The sequence below is a fragment of the Mesocricetus auratus genome, unplaced genomic scaffold, assembly GCF_017639785.1.
Source record: "Mesocricetus auratus isolate SY011 unplaced genomic scaffold, BCM_Maur_2.0 Super-Scaffold_100031, whole genome shotgun sequence".
Classification (NCBI taxonomy): Eukaryota; Metazoa; Chordata; class Mammalia; order Rodentia; family Cricetidae; genus Mesocricetus; species Mesocricetus auratus.
The window spans coordinates 13,439,010-13,455,846 of NW_024429212.1; the positions used below are offsets into that span (position 1 = coordinate 13,439,010).

At 47.6% G+C, this 16,837-nt stretch overlaps 1 protein-coding gene across 3 annotated transcripts in view; it reads left to right on the forward strand.

Moving 5' to 3' along the window:
- Positions 1-2,483: 2,483 nt before the first annotated feature.
- Rrn3 (RRN3 homolog, RNA polymerase I transcription factor) overlaps positions 2,484-16,837 on the forward strand; it is a 28,173-nt gene continuing 13,819 nt past the window's right edge. For 2 of the 3 annotated variants that reach the window (XM_040733443.1, XM_040733444.1), the window contains exons 1-10: positions 2,484-2,623; positions 4,067-4,172; positions 5,254-5,310; positions 9,728-9,817; positions 9,913-10,042; positions 10,482-10,541; positions 11,270-11,333; positions 12,515-12,584; positions 13,471-13,569; positions 15,609-15,698. In XM_040733443.1, the coding sequence (XP_040589377.1) occupies positions 2,541-2,623; positions 4,067-4,172; positions 5,254-5,310; positions 9,728-9,817; positions 9,913-10,042; positions 10,482-10,541; positions 11,270-11,333; positions 12,515-12,584; positions 13,471-13,569; positions 15,609-15,698 (849 nt within the window). In that variant the 5' untranslated portion in view covers positions 2,484-2,540. Of the gene's footprint in view, positions 2,624-4,066; positions 4,173-5,253; positions 5,311-7,877; positions 7,899-9,727; positions 9,818-9,912; positions 10,043-10,481; positions 10,542-11,269; positions 11,334-12,514; positions 12,585-13,470; positions 13,570-15,608; positions 15,699-16,837 lie in introns of those variants that run through there. The other variant, XM_040733445.1, reaches the window with a different exon arrangement.

Genomic DNA, 16,837 nt, shown 5'->3' on the forward strand with positions numbered 1-16,837 from the left:
GTGTGCCACCACACCCAGTCATTATCCTGTTTATTTTCTCAGCCCATGCTCATGATCTGCTTTTTCTGGCTGCTGTAAGGACTCAGGCACTGGGCTGGCCCTGGCACCTGGCGGAATGCACTCAGGCAATGCCCTGGGCAGCCCAGGGTTCCATTAGAACTAAGTCTGCACGCAGGTGCAAAGGACCCTTTAAAAGACAGACCCCCGGGCGGTGGTGGTGCCCACCTTTAATCCCAGCACTCGGGAGGCAGAGGCAGGTGGATCTCTGTGAGTTCGAGGCCAGGCTGGACCAATAGCCTCCAAAACAATACAGAGAAACCCTGTATCGTAAAAACCAAACAAAAAAAACAAAATAAAAAAACCATGATTAGGGCTGGAGAGAGGGCTCAGAGGTTAAGAGCACTGGCTGCTCTTCCAGAGGTCCTGAGTTCAATTCCCAGCAACCACATGGTGGCTCACAACCATCTGTAATTCAATCTGGTGCCCTCTTCTGGCGTGTAGACAGAACACTGTATATGTAATAAATAAATAAATCTTAAAGACAGACCCCGCCCACTTATGCTCTCCTTGCTCTCTCCTCTGTTCTCTTGTCCTCTCACCCTCTCTCTCTCCCCTTGTCTCTCTTTTCTTCCCCTCTTGCCCCCCCCACTTTAATAAACTCCATGTGGCTAATGTATCTCTTGGTTCCTGTTCCATTGGGGACCCAGTAACCTAAACAAAAGCGACAGGGGTCCCAGCCCTGCCCACATGTCCTCCCCACAGCCGCGGGTTCCAAAAGTAGCTGTAAAAAAACAAGGGAGCACAAGAGCAAAATCTCCATATTATGCTTTAAAATCCTGGTTAGTGGAAAGGTTAATGGAAACGCACAGTTGACGATGCAATAATTCAGTCAGACCGAAGTAATAAGTCCACATTTAATCTGAGCAGAGCATTCTGGGTGGCCCAATGGGAACAGAAAATCAGCAATCGGAAGGTCAATTGCCCCCTCCTCGGGGTGGGACCTCCAGTGGGTTTTTGAGGGCAGAATCTGGACTGAGGTGAATCCAGGGGATCCTGAGGGCAGCTTCACCCAACCTGCCTTCTCTGCCTCCTCAAGAACAGGTGCCTGCTCCTTTCTGGCCCGGCTGGGGACTTGGATGTCTTATTCTTAACCCACAACTACGATCTCTAGTTCCACGTGGTCTTGGCTTCCCAGAACAGCATCTCCTTTGCCTGCTACATGATGGTGACAGCTGCTCAGTGTCTCCACAGAGAAGAGACATTTCCTCTTCCTGCGTATAGACTGTACCTGCTCAGCTACGTCACTTCCTGTCTGTTCAGACCTCCATGGTTAGCTAGTGGCAGTTTCTGCCCAGCTACGTCCCTTCCTGGATCACATGACGAGTCCTCTCTGCCTACCTTTCTCAGAATCCTCCTAGTCCCGCCTATCTTGCTGTCCTATTGGCCAGCAGTGCTCTATTCATCAACCAGTAAGACGACACACACAGAAGAACATTCCCCATCTGGAACGGGCATTCTTCCCACCAGCATGGTGCCAGAGCTGCGTCAGTCCAAATGAACACGCAGGACGCTAGATTAACTATGAAGCTGTTGGCCGTTTGCTTGGTTTCTTATTGCTAGCTCTGACTTAATTATTAACCCATAACTGCTAATCTGAATATTTCTACGTGGTCTTCTCTCACTGGAGAAAGAGTCCAGACCTCTTACTCTTCTGGTGTCCTACATCGTGACTGACTCTGCCTCTCTTTCCCAGAATCCTCCTCGACTCCTAGTCCCACCTATCTTGCTGCCCTATTGGCCAGCAGTGCTCTGTTCATCAACCAATAAGACGACACACACACACAGAAGACCTCCCCCATCAACCATCAAATCCCCGAGGTACACAGGATGGCAGCTAACTGGGTACCTCGCCCCCGGTACTGCCCGGTGAATGTGACCCCTCCCCACATCGTCCCGGGTCAGCAGGAGGAAGCCAGACGTAAACCGACGCCCCTAACCCACGGAGTCTGGGTGGTTTAGGTGGGGCCTCCTGGTTTCTCTATTTCTGTATCTATACCAAGAGGTTAGAATGTTTGGTAGCCCTGTCCCCGCCCCGCCCGCCCCGCCCTCAGTGGCAAGGGCTGTGACACTGTACATGTGAGAGCTGTGTGCATGTGAGAGCTATGACACTGTACACGTGAGAGCTGTGTGCATGTGAGAGCTGTCTCTGTCCCGTCAGATCCCCGGGTGCCCACGCGGGGAAGGCGAGCGCCGCGTTTCCCAGAGCTCCTGGCGTCGGCGTTGCCATGGCGACCATCACGCCGGGCTCTTCCGGGCCCAGCCCTCTCCTCCCTGCCGCCTGCACCCGCAGAGCCCGGCTACGGCCTCGGGTCCCGGCCACCGACCACCCCGCCGTCTGTCGCAGCCCGGGCTCCTGCCGGCCTGGCCCCGGGAGCCGTGACTTCCCGTCTGCCGCATCCCCAGCGCGACTTCCGGGGCGGGCTGGAGGCCGTGGCTTCCGGCGGCAGGCGCTGCGCTTCCGCTGCCGCCGCTCCGACCAGATGGCGGCCCCGCTGCTCCACGCGCGCCTGCCCGGAGCTGTGGCGGCTGCGGCCGCTGCCACGCGGGGCTCGGCGGGGACCGGGTAAGAGCCGGGCGGCCTGGCCGTGCGGGTGCGGGGCTCGGGGAGCCGGGGTCGCGGGCTGAGGACTGAGGTCCGGTGCTGAGGACGGGGTGCTGGCGATCGTGTCTGTCCCATTCTCTCCCACTCGGGGCGCCCTTGTGGGACTCGCGGCCTGTGGTCTGCGCCGTGTCCGTTCCCGTGTCCGTCCGTTCCTCCCTCTCGATGGACGGCATCCCCGGGCCTTGGATTTCTGAGCGAATGCTGTCAGTGGTGACAAACAGAATTCTAAAGATTGTCAAGTTTGTTTCTGCAGTAGTGAGCCGTAGACCCCGTTTAAAAATCCAGCATTTAAAGCCGGGTGGTGGTGGCGCACGCCTTTAATCCCAGCACTCGGGAGGCAGAGGCAGGCGGATCTCTGTGAGTTCGAGGCTGGGCTGGACCCACAGCCTCCAAAACAATACAGAGAAACCCTGTCTCGTAAAACCAAAAAAAAAAAAATTCCAGCATTTAAAAATCAGTATAAAATAGATGGGGTTTCACCTTGAGGTTTTGCGTGGACCTCTCTTTAAGTGGAGGAACCCTTGTAAAGCACTTGGCATGTTGACAACTACGTATGCAGCGTGTGCTTAACTGTGCACACTGGGGATGGTAGCTTACCCAGAGACGAACTCTCCTGTACCCAACAGAGCTGGAAGGGACAGCAGTGGATGAGCAAGACCCGTTCAGCTATCAGGGACAGCAGCGCTGCAGCGGGCTTCACCCGTTGTGTGAGTGTGTGTATGTGTGTGAGTGTGTGTATGTGTGTGAGTGTGTGTGAGTGTAGCGTTTCTAGCAGTGACAAGAGAAATGGAACCAGCTTGACAGGTTGAGGAAGGAAGGGCACCGTGCTTTACCGTGAGATCAGAGAGTTAGGCAAGGGCCCCATTAAATGGGATCCCAGAGGCTTATTCTGGAGTCTCTTTCTTTTCCTTCCCTGTCTCTTTAAAAAAATAATGAATAAATTTTGAGATGAAATCTCACTATGTGCCTTGGGTTGGCCTGAACTCCTGGATTCTGCCTGGGCCTCCCAAGTGTCGGGGTCTCTAGATGTGTATTTCCCCATCAGGAGTCTGAGTTTGGATTCTCAGTCTAAGTGCCATGAGAGCACAGTTTTGCCCAGTGAAGAATGGATTGGTGGGGGTAAGATTGGAAACAGGATGCCATTTAAGAACCTTCAGCCTCGCCGGGCGGTGGTGGCGCACGCCTTTAATCCCAGCACTCGGGAGGCAGAGGCGGGCGGATCTCTGTGAGTTCGAGGCTGGGCTGGACTGACAGCCTCTGAAACAATACAGAGAAACCCTGTCGTAAAAAAAAAAAAAAAAAAAAAAAGAACCTTCAGCCTCAGCACACAAAATGATGTTGGTTCAGCAATGTCCACTGTTTTATCTGTCATGAGTTTAATAACTGGTATTCTGGGTTCTTCAGGCTTTCAGATATGCTTGCGGTAGAGGGTGATTTCTTCAATTCCTCCCCAAGAAAAACTGTTCGGTTTGGTGGAACTGTGACAGAAGTCTTACTGAAATACAAAAAGGTATGAGGAGATGCTCTGTGGGGTGTGACTTGGGTCAATCAGAATTCAGAAGGTGTTACACGCAAGAGCAGATTCCCAGGACCTTGGGCACAGTAAACATAGTAAATGAACTTTATCGATTATGTGTGTTTACTTAAGTTTCTCAGTGGTGGGGATTGTGTCTGGGACCTGGTCCGTACCAGGAAAACCCTTACAGTTGAGCTCCTTTAATAGCCTAAAAATAAATTTTACTCTGTGCTTGGTAAGCAGTTGGAGGCAGAGGCAAGTGGATATCTGTGAATTTGAGGTCAGCCATGGCTACACAGTCTGTCTAAAACAGTGGTTCTCAGCCTTCATAAGGCAACCCTTTAATACAGTTCCTCATGTTATAGTGACCCCCAACCATAAAATTATATTCTTTGCTACACTGTAACTGTACTTTTGTGAATAGTAGCACGAATATCTGTTGTGTTTTCTGGATCATTGGCGACCCCTGTGAAAGGGTATTTGATCCCTGAAGGGATTGTGATCCACAGGTTGAGACCCCTGGTCTAAAAAGATGGGGGAACTGAGGGAGATATTTAGTGATATGTATGATATTTACTGTAAGTGTAAAAAGCAGTCAAAACAAGATTGTTGAGGTTTTATGCCTTAAAGAGCTGTATATAGTAACTTTGAAAACTTTAGCAAGTGCTAGGAATTGAGCCTTGGTCCTCTGGAAGAGCAGTCAGTGCTCTTAACTGCTGAGCCACCTCTCCAGCTCCGATGGATTGATTGATTGATTGATTGAGGTCTTGTTTTGTTTTGAGACAGGGTTTCTCTGTGTAGCCTTGGTTGTTCTGGAGCTCACTCAGACCAGGCCGGCCTCAAGCTCACAGAGATCCGCCTGCCTCTGCCTCCCGAGTGCTGGGATTAAAGGCGTGCGCCACCACCGCCCGGCTCCAGCCCCAGATTCTTAAAAGTTGTATTGTCCTGGCTTTATTATTGCGAGTGACATGTAGAAGTCCTACTGGTTCTTTTGCAGTCCCATGAGCTATGGAGACATAACAGTGGTATTTAAGGAAACATAGTAATCGCACTCAAATTTCTTCCCTTCGTTCAGGGTGAGACAAGTGACCTGGAGTTGTTGAAGAACCAGCTCTCAGACCCTGACATAAAGGTAATTTTAAAAATTGTCTCTATCATTTATCATTCTAATTGTGTATTTTGCATGTGCACACCTGTGCAGGCTACAGCAAGTGTGAAGGCCGGGACAATTTGTGGGAGTCCGCTCTGTCTTTCTACCATGTGGATCTCTAGGACTGGCCCGGGGCGTCACGCTGGTACCATGGTCCTGGGTTAGGACTGGCCCCGGGGTGTCACGCTGGTACCATGGTCCTGGGTTACAATTGATCCTGGGGTGTCATGCTGGTACCATGGTCCTGGGTTACGATTGGCCCCAGGGTGTCACGCTGGTACCGTGGTCCTGGGTTAGGACTGGCCCTGGGGTGTCATGCTGGTACCATGGTCCTGGGTTAGGACTGGCCCTGGGGTGTCATGCTGGTACCATGGTCCTGGGTTAGGACTGGCCCTGGAGTGTCATGCTGGTACCATGGTCCTGGGTTAGGACTGGCCCTGGGGTGTCATGCTGGTTCCATGGTCCTGGTCTGTTCTCTTGAACTTGCGTTCTATGATTCCATCTTACTTACTGAGTGTTTCTCAGCCAGGAGCAGTGTTCCCCTCTAGCAGACATGTAACAATGGCTAGCAACATTTTGGCTGTCAGAAATGGGGGGAAGGGATACTTGCGGCGTCTAGTGGTCGGATAACTGGGCTTCCCCTGCCCTCTACATCTCCTTGGTGACTTAAAGGGGCGGGCTAAAGACATGGCTAGTGGTGTTCTTTCAGAGGACTCAGATTCTGTTCCCAGCACCCATGTGGCAGCTATCAACCATGTGCAGCTATGGTGGGGGATATGATACCCCCTTCTGGACCCTGCAGTGTCTCTTGCGTGCCTGCAGTGCATGTACATACCTGCAGACAACACACTCATAACCATAAGATAAAAGTAATTCCTAGAAAAAAGACAGAGTGAGGGCAGAACCAAGACTCAGTGAGTTGCTATCCAGGATGCCTTAGGACAGCCTCCACCCTGAAGTAAGGACTTACCCTTAGCTGTGACTGTTCCTCTTCAGGGTCTGCACACCCATTCCTCCTGTCCCCACTACATTTACGTCAGTTTATTACTGCTCAAATGACTTTGACAAAAGGTAACGGCAGTCATGTGTTTACCCCCAGTGATTTTTTTGTTTTGTTTTTTCTTGAGAGACCGGATCTGTCTACACAGCCCTGGTTGTTCTGGTACTCACTATACGGACCAATGAGAGACCCTCTTGTCTCAGCACGCCTGCTTTCCCCAGCCGGGTCTCACGAGCTCATCACATGGGTGTTTGACAGCAATTGACACTGTTGGTTACCCACTTAAAATCTCCATTGTTTGTGATCTCTCTGTCTTCTCATTACTTTATTCTATTGTCCTTACTGGTAGGTTCTTTGTCTTGTTTTTTGTTTTTGTTTTGTTTTTTGAGGTAGTTTGTAGGACAAACTATAGTCCTGGCTGTCCTGGAACTCGCTCATCAGGCTGGCCTTGAACTTAGAGATTCACCTGCCTCTGCCTCCTGAGTACTGGGATTAAAGGCGTGTGTCACCACTGACCACTCTTTTGACATGTTCTTAACTTTGGTATTGAGTGGGGTTTTTGTTTGTTTTGTTTTATGTGTATGTGTGTTTTGCTTGCATGTATGTGTATGCATTCCTGGTATTGCTGGAGACCAGAAGTTGTGAGCAGCTATGTGGGTGCTGGGAATGGAATCCAGGCTCTTTGGAAAAGTAGTAAGTACTCTTAACCACTGAGCTACCTTTCCAGCCCAGCCCTCAATTAAAAAAAATGTTTTTAGACTCTGAATTTTTTTTTTAATTTGGTTCATTTTAGTCATTAGAGTCTTCATGTGTGATTGCTACAGGCTTTGCAAACTATGTGTCTTAGTAACCCCTAAATGCATGTGTTGCAGCTCCTGTGGACCCCAGACTTGCTTCCTACCTGTTCGTTGTGCCTACCAGAGTTAATGTGCCCCAGTATGGCCAGTCAGACTGGCCTCTTCCCCAAGCCCACGTCTCTGCCGCCTTCCGTGTGCTAACTTGGTTTATTGCTTACCCAGTTCTTGATTTAGGGACCTTGTAGTCTTTGTGGGCTTTCTCACCTTCTGTATTTCTTCATTCGTTCATGTTGGAGCCAAAAAAAAACTTTCACGTGGGAGTTTGTTGGTGTTGGCAAGTGTGAATTCCTCTAGTGACTCTTTATTCTTTAGATCCTGCCTGTGCTGTCTTCTTTCCTATAGGTGTTCTCTGGACAGTGAGGCCTGACGCATCTTTCCACAGGACATACCTAGGCATGTCATCCCTAACCCTCATGCCTGTAGGAGAGTAGAGATTAACCTTTAGTACAGCTGGTAACTCTCTTTCCTGTGTTCTGTCTTAAGAGACACTTCACTCCCTGAGTTTGCCACCTGTATGTCTTTCTTTGTGACTGGAGGCCTCCTTAGCCCTGTCTGAGCGTTGGGTCTACGGTGTCCCTCCTTAGCCCTGTCTGAGCGCTGGGTCTACGGTGTCCCTCCTTAGCCCTGTCTGAGCGTTGGGTCTGACAGCGTTCCCTCCTTCCCGAGGGCGAGTTCTTCCGATTGTACTTCAGTGTCTTCTCTGTGAAATGGAGGTCAGTAGTGCCTGCTCTGTGGGGTGGTTGTAAGGAATAAATGAATTAATGCATGATAAAGTCTTAGAACACTGTCTGCTGTACAGTGACTATCCTAACTGTCGGTCTGTTGCTACTACTGTAATGAACAAGCTGCTCACCTCCTCAGATCCCGACGGGAGGTTAGCTGCCTTGAGCTTTCTCTGGCGTTTCCTTCGGTGGGTCCCTTTCCCAGACGTCAGCAGGTCTTTCTAACCATACGTCCAGCACATGTGGCCTCTGTGACTCTTCTTTGCTCCCAGAGTTATCTTCTGGCTCGCTCACTGTGCATGTGCAGGCCAACACTGCTTCACTTTAGTTCTCTGCAGCTGTGCTCTCTGTAGGAAATGTTGCCCTTTAAGAGCATCTGGAGTAATCTAGCTTTCTTGACCTTTGCCTCCTTTGTTGAGTCCAAAGGGCCAATTTGTGCTGCACTCTATTTTATGTGAGCAGGTTCTCACTCTGACCTAACGCTGAGGCTAGAAGTCAGCTTGTACCAACCCTCAGCAGACCCTTTTTATTTTATTTTAAGATTTATGTATTTATTATGAATATAACATCCTGCCTCCAGGTACACCTGCAGGCCAGAAGAGGGCGCCAGATCTCATTGCAGATGGCTGTGAGCCACCATGTGGTTGCTGGGAATTGAACTCAGGACCTCTGGAAGAGCAGTCAGTGCTCTTAACCTCTGAGCATCTCTCCAGCCCTCCTCCCCCTTTTTATTTTTAACTTGAAACAATGCATTTATCCAGTACAGGAAGGCAAAGTCAGGTACAAGTAGATCTCTGTGAATCTGGGGCCAGCCTGGTCTACATAGGGAGTTCCTGGACAGCTGGACTATATACAGAGACCCAGTCCCAAAACAATCTAGCAAGAAGTTGCATATTTGTGTGTTTGCTCGTGGGTGAGCAGGGTGTCAGATCCTCTAGAGGCAGAATTCTGGGCAGCTGAGAGCTGCTTGATGAGGGCGCTGGGACCCTGGAAGTTGAGCTTGGCGTCTCTGCAAGAACAGTGTGAGCTCTTGACCGCTGAGCCATCTCTGCAGCCTCAAACGCGAGGTCTCCCTCCCTCTGCTTCTGGAGACACAGACAGGCGCTGCTGTGCCTTGCAGCTCATTTGCCTTTTTATTAAAAAGCTTCCATTTTAATTTATCTTTGTGTGTGGACATACATGCAGCAGTGTCCGTGTAGACGTCGAGGACTGCTTGTGGCCTCAGATTTTTAAAAGTTATCATCATGTGTTTAGGTGTTTTCCCTGAGTGTGTATCTCGGCACAGTGTCCGTGCCTGGTGCCTAAAGAAACCAGGAAGCCTAGTGGTGGTGGCGCACGCCTTTACTCCCAGCGTCAGGGAGGCAGAGACAGGTGATCTCTGTGAGCTCGTGGCCTTGGCTGCTGCGCCAGCTCTCCAGTCCCTGTGCTGGCTTCTCGCCTTCAGTATTTACTTACGTGGCTTCTGGTGATCAGACTCAAGTTACCTAGCTTGTGCAGGGAGGGCTAGGCATCGAATCCAGGGTCTCCCAACATGGCAGGAAAGAACGTCGTCACTGTCCTACACTGAGCCTTTGTTTTAATATGTATGTAAGCCAGGTCTGTCGAGAACTCAGTGTATGGCTCAGACCCTGAACTCCCAGCCTCAGCGTCTCGCATGCTGAGATTACGGGAGTGCACACCGTGGCCAGCCTCTGGCATACCTTAGTGGGGCGTGTGTTTTCCTGAGTTCAGTATGTACTGATAGATGGCTGGTACACAGTGGCTCCATTACTTTTCTGTAACCTTGGACAGTTTCTGATTTTTCTTTGTTTTAACTTAAGGATGACCAGATCATTAACTGGCTGCTGGAATTTCGCTCCTCTGTCATGTACTTGACAAAAGACTTTGAGCAACTTATAAACATCATACTGGTAAGTTCACTTTATGTCACTGACCAGCAGATAGGTTAGTGCTTTGAAAACAGAATGTCTCTGTTACACTTTGTCATCTTCCTTTGCACCCCTAGAAACTGCCTTGGTTGAAGAGGAGTCACACAGTGGTGGAGGAGTACTTGGCTTTCCTTGGTAACCTTGTGTCGGCGCAGACTGTCTTCCTTAGACCATGTCTCAGTATGATTGCTTCCCATTTTGTTCCTCGTAAGTAGTAGCTCCTTGCTTGTAAAAAAGGATTTTCTTCTTCCTCCCCCTCCCTCCCTTTCACTTACTTCTCTGTCCTTACCGTCCTTGTCCTAAGACAGCGGTTGGTGTGGCTCACAGTTGTGGCCTAAGGTCATGATGCCACTTCTGATGGCTGCTCCTTTGCTTGCAGAGCCTGTGATGGCACAGGCAGGGAGTATGTCTGTCGACGGGACTTACTTAACTTTTTGGTGTATGTGCCCTGTGTACGATGCCCAAAGAGGCTGACCTGGAGTTGAAAGGCATTTGTGAGCCCGCGTGTGGGTGTCGGGAATCTGCTCCCTTGGGAGAGCCAGTGCTCTTAACCACTAAGCTATCTTTCCAGCCACCCCTGCCTTTAAAGTTTTCTGTTCCTTGTTTTTGCCCATGATAGAATAACACATTTTCTTTCTCCTCCAAGCCCGAGTGATCATTAAGGAAGGTGGCGTGGATGTTTCGGACTCTGATGACGAAGATGACAGTGAGTAAAAGACGCGTGCTAAAGCGGTGGGCGTGGCCTTTGCTTTAAAGATGGGTCCTAAATGATGTCTCTCCACTTATTCCCAGGAGACAACAAAATGTAGCTTTCGGTTTTCTGAGACAGGGAGGGTCTCACTATGTAGCCTGGCTGCCTTGGAGCTCACTGTGTAGACCACATTGACCTTGAACTCAAGAGATCACTCACCTGCCTTCCTGTGCTGAGATTAAAGGCGTGTGTCACCACACCTGGGCTTATAGTTTTTGGGTGGTTTTTTTGTTGTTGTTGTTTATTAAACAAATTCATAGTGTGCAGTAACCACCTTATAATCAATAGTAACCCTCTTTTGGAGACAAGGCCTTGTGTACCCTTTAACTGGCCTGGAATTTTCGCAGCTGAAGAGGGCCTTAGCTTGTGGTCCCCTTGCCCCTGCTTCCTGAGTGTACTGTCTGTCTGTCTTCGTTTGTTTGTTTGGCTTGGTTTTTCAAGATGGGGATTTCTTTGTGTGACCCTAGCTGTCCTGGAACTCGCTCTGTAGACCAGGCTGGCCTTGAACCCAGAGGTCCGCCTGCCTCTGCCTCCTGAGTGCTGGGACTAAAGGTGTGTGCCACCACTTACTGGCAAACCTTGCAATTCTTATTTCTCTAATCAGTTACTGAGTTTTGGTTAGAAAGTGTTTAGCTTTGGGAACATGATTTTTGATGTTTATGCTTTCAAATTTTCCCTTGCAGATCTTCCTTCACGTTTTGACACATGTCATAGAGCCTTGCAAATAATAACAAGATATGTCCCATCGTGAGTATTCTTTTGTTGACGTGAATTATGATGTTTAGTTTAACAGGTTGGGGCTACTTCCAGTGGGTCACCTGCTCATAATGTGTGCACACAGCTTTGGAAGGAAGAGTAGATTGCAGAGTGTTAATAGACTAAAAACTGCATTGTTTTGCTATTTCAATTGTATTGATAACACATGTTGAAAATTGTGTTGTTTTTATTCATTGTGTTTGTTATTTTGATTTGTATTTTATTAATTTATTTAAGGATTTAATTTGAGTGTGGTGTAGGCACAGGTGTTGAAGTGTGCCATGGTTCTGGTCAGAGGACATCTATTAGTTTCCATTCTACCACCTTACCCTGTAACTGGAGCTCAAACTCGGATGCGAGGCCTGCTTAACATAATTAATTTACACATAGTGCTGCCGCCGCCTGGCTTTTGTGTAGAAGGTGGGGTTTTGCCTTTATCTTCAACAGAAGTGACAGTCAAATACTTTCACTGAGAACATATATGTGTATTGTCATATGGATAAAATCCGGTTATCAAAAAGCAGCAGACTTGGGGGTTTCTTTGGCACTATAGAATATTAATGATACTTTTGTTAACTAAAAATGGAGCTGGGGAAAAGTTTGTATGCGTGGAGCCTCAACAGTTGGGAAGGCAGAGGTAGGAGGACCAGACATTCATCTTGGCCACACACAGTTTGATACTAGCCTGGGCTACATGAGATCCTGCTTTAATCAAAACATGCCAAGTTAATGATACCTTGCCTCTTTAGATCATATACTTATGTGCTGATACATGTTCTTAGACTAAAGTCTGGTAATCTTTGGTAGAAGAAAATCCTTCTTTGGACTTGCTGTTATTAACAAAGCTAGTAAAGAGTATTTTATGTAAGTTGTTTTAAATTTTTCTCTGAAACTCCCTTGATTTGGACCTTTAGTTGCTTGAGGTAGGGTTCCTTTTTTTTTCTCTTATATCTTTACTCTTCTTAGAAAGTCCAATTAGGCCGGGCAGTGGTGGCACATGCCTTTAATCCCAGCACTTGGGAGGCAGAGGCAGGTGGATCTCTGTGAGTTCGAGGTCAGGCTGGACCGATAGCCTCCAAAACAATACAGAGAAACCCTGTCTCGTTAAAAAAAAAAAAAAAAAGGAAAAAAGAAAGTCCAATTAACATGAAATGTATTTTTTTTTCTAATAGGACACCGTGGTTTCTAATGCCAATATTGGTAGACAAATTTCCATTTGTGAGAAAATCAGAGAGAACATTGGTAAGAAATCTTTCATGAGCTGGGCCGTTGGTGGCGCACGCCTTTAATCCCAGCACTGGGGGGGGGAGGGCAGAGGGGGCAGAGGCAGGCTGTGAGTTTGAGGCTAGCCTGGACTACAGAGCGAGTTCCAGGACAGCCTCCAAAACAATACAGGGAAACCTTGTCTCGAAAAAACAAAACAAAGAAAGAAAAAAGAAATCTTTCATGGAAAAATAGTTTTGTGACTTTATCTTAGATGCTGTTGTTATTATTATCATCTTAAAAATACCTTATTATTATCTTAAAAATGCCTTTTTAGATTTTTAAACTCAAGACTGCACTGTGGTGTAGGCCTGAGGTTAAGCAAGAGGTCTTTGAGGCGAGCCTGAGCTGCAGTGTGAGACCATATCTCAAAAAAAAAAAAAAAATCGGAAGAGAAGACAAAGAACGTTTCTTATGTTCTTTTCTCTTTGTTACTGTGTTTCCTGAAACAGGGTCCTAATCCATGGCTCAGGCTGACCGCAAGGCTTCCTAAGTGCTGGGATTGATTATAGGTGTGAGCTACAACTCCTGGTGTCTGATTCCTTTCCTGAGATATTTGCGTTGAATGCCTACTAGGGAGGCTGCAGGTGTGCTTGCTTAGCACGCACAAGGTCCTGGGTTTGACCCCCCACACACAGATGAATAAATTAGAGTTCCAGAAAGCAGCAGTGTATTGTTCCTAAATGGAGATGTTTACTGGGGGTGCTTAGGTTAATTATATTAACACAGGCAGATTTGAACAGGGCAGTTTCTGAGCTGAGAGTCCCTTTTCTATTCATGTATTTAAAGTAAACCTTGGGTAATGCTTTGCTAATTCCTGAAGTACTGTGCTGAATTGTTCATCTTTTCATGTCTCATGCTTTAGGAATGCTATGTTCATAACTTACTAAGGATAAGTGTGTATTTTCCAACTTTGAGGCGTGAAATTCTGGAGCTTGTTATTGAAAAGTTACTAAAGTTAGATGTAAGTATCTGATCACCTGTATTTTCTCTGTTTTCATTTATGGATTATAATTCCATAATCTCAGGGAGTGGCACTATTAGTTGTGGCTTTGTTGGAGTGGGAATGGCCTTGATGGAGGAGGTGTGTCCCTGTGGGGGCGGGCTTTGAGGTTTCCTATGCTCGGGATACGCCCAGTGTGTCAGTTGATTTCCTGTTGCCTGTGAGATGTAGCGTCTCAGCTCTAGTACCACCTCTGCCTACACGCCGCATGCTCCCGGCCGTGGCGATGACTGACTGAACCTCTGATTAAATGTTCTCTTTCTAAGAGTTGCCATGGTCACGGTGTCTCGTCATAGCAACAGAGACAGGTCACAATGGGGGAAGCAATCTAGTCGTTTACTTCACTCTGGTTATACTTGGTGAACGTCATCTACTTTCTGACAGCTATAAACAGTTTACGTCTTGTGGCAGGGGCAGGCATACACGGTCATACAAATGTAGACGCAGGAGCTGTGAACTAGACTGTTGCTGTAGTCTTTTCTTGTCCGCCAGATCCCACAGCTGCTTTAGCCCCTAATAAGCACACAGACGCTATATTAATTATTAAACTGTTGGCCGATGTCTAAGGCTTCTTACTGGCTAGCTCTGTCATAATTATTAACCATGGCCTTATCTTACCGGTGAATGAACTTCCTTCCTTCCTTCCTTCCTTTCTTTCTTTCCTTCTTTCTGGGGGTTTCTGTAGCTCTGGGTGGCCTTGAATTGTAGATCCTGTCATCTCAGTCTCCTGAGTTTTGGGATTACTGTTACATGCTACCACATAGGCTGACAAAAACACTGTAGGGAACGGGGAGACGGAAAGAGGTCGATTTTGGAAGAGCTAGAAGTTGTGTAGTTGTGTGTGCTGATACTGGTTTCTTGGTGTTACATTCTGCCTAGCTGCGCATATAAGCCCTGTGAAGTCTCATATATTCTGAAGGGATATTTTAAATTATGCCTGCAAAGATCATTTTCATAGGCAGGAAGAAAAGTTATGATTTGAATAATGTGCCCACGTGTCTATGCATGTGCGTATCTTGGTCTTTGAAGGAGGTGGAATGAATGTCACTGTGTTGAAGCTGAAGGTGTCACATCACACCTCTGTTAGGCACATTGGTGAAGGGCTTGCCTTAATGTTCCAACTTCTTTTTGTGGTATTTTGTACCACCATTACGTTGCAGCCCTTTGTAAGAAGCCGATGAACCCCTTTAAATATGTAAAGTAGGCTGGGGATGGTAGTGCAAGCCTTTCATCCAGCGCTCAGGAGGCAGAGGCATCTCTGAGTTTGAGGTCAGCCTGGTGTGCACAGTGAGTTCCAGGACAGTCTGGGCAATGTAGTATGTAGTATGTAGCAGGCTTTCTTGTGGGCCATCAAACAGCTCCCAAATCATGACACAGAGACTTATTAGTTACGAGTTCTCGGCCTTCGCTCTCACTTTTCTTTTTTTTTCAACAATGTTTCTGTATCTACAAGTTAGAATGGAGAGAAAGAAAAGATAGTCCAGGGGGGCAAATGGAGAGGTGAGTAAACCCCAGTCCCTAAGGGCGTGGGAGAAAGGGGAGACTAGACCAGAGTCCAGTAGAAAGGAGCTCCCTGCCCGTCCCCACGGAAGCTGGAGGAGCACTGAGTCTTAGTGTTTCTCTTCATCTGTGATTTGTCTCGGGGTTTTTCCTGTCTGTCTCCTCCCTTCCTGTCTTCCAGGGTATCTTACTTTCCTGCCGTCTGCGGCTTCTGGCTCTGGGCATACCTGCCCCTGTCTTTTTCCCTATCTCCTCCCCTCTTCCCTTTTGCCGAGATTGGGAGGCAGGCAAAGTGAAACAGGTGCAGCACAGCTTTACGTAATTCAACAAACGCAGCTCACTTTTCTGCAGTTAAAGCAATATTCATCCCACAGCATAAGCACATTAACATATCTTTGCCTAGTTAAAGTAATATTTCACAATAGTGTGTGCATTAGATTAATTTTCAGCTACAAGTAACTGCATTTTTAACTGCTTTCTCTTTTGTTTCTGTGGCATAGGTGAGTGTATCCCGGCAGGATATTGAAGACGCCGAAGAGGCAGCAGCTCAGACTTGTGAGGCAGATGCCGCGGAAGGATTGTTTAACATGGTCAGCGCCTCTCTGTTCTCATGTTGATGCTTAAACTTCTTTGTTTTCATCTTGTGTTTGGATTCTTGTCCTTAACAGAAGCATACATTGGGAGTCTACCACAGAGTGTGGAAAGACACAGCTAATGGCTTAGAGTCTTTAATAGACTTGAAGCCTTTTGCAGGGCTTTCTGTCAGAGCAGAACAGAGGAGGGGCTGGAAGGAGAGCTATGCTGGAAAAGTGCTTCCTTGTACATATAAGGTCCCGAGTGCCCCCTAGAACCCAGAGAAGAATGTTGGGTGTGGTAATATGTATTCAAAGTCCCAGCACTAGCGAGGCACAGACAGGAGCAGCCCCGGCACAGTACTTGGACCATCTCGAGTAATTGTTGGTGAAAGACCGTTTCTTGAAGTGGACAGCATTCCTGGGGAAGAATAAACCAAGCAACCCGCAGCCTCCATGTGCATGCGCACACGTGTGTCTCCTGACATACTCGTGCATGCACACACGTGTGTCTCCTGACATACTCGTGGCAATATATTAATATGCTAACGAATTTCCCGCCCAGTTCTGCAGCTGCCATGGAGCCCCCAGATAAACACGTAAGACTTATATTAATTATAATACTGTTGCCATTGGCTTGACCTTCTTATTGGCTAGCTCTGTCTTAATTATTAGCCAATTTCTATCAACCTATGTATTGCCATGAGGCTGTGGCTTACTTGGTAATGCACAGCATGATGTTACTCCTCTGACAGCCTACATAGTGACTGACTCTTCCTACGTTTCCCAGAATCCTCCTTATCTAGACCCGCCTATCGTGCTGCCCTATTGGCCAACAGTGTTTTATTCATTAACCAATAAGATAAACATATACAGAAGACCATTCCCCATCAATACATAAATGAAATAGTTTAACAAACTTGAGAATTGGGTTTACAGGTTTGTGATACCTTGCCCATTGCTGACCTGTTATTTGCTGCCTATAAATAGTTTATGCCCAAGGCTTTAAGATTGATTCTTGGGGAGATTTGTTTCACTTTCTTGCCCTTTTTTTCCCATTGCTTCTATAAGTCACAAGCATCTGTGAGTAAACAGCAAGCAGGATGCGTCCCAGTGTAGCAAGTGCTCTGCCGGTTAGATACCTTGAGGTAGTCACT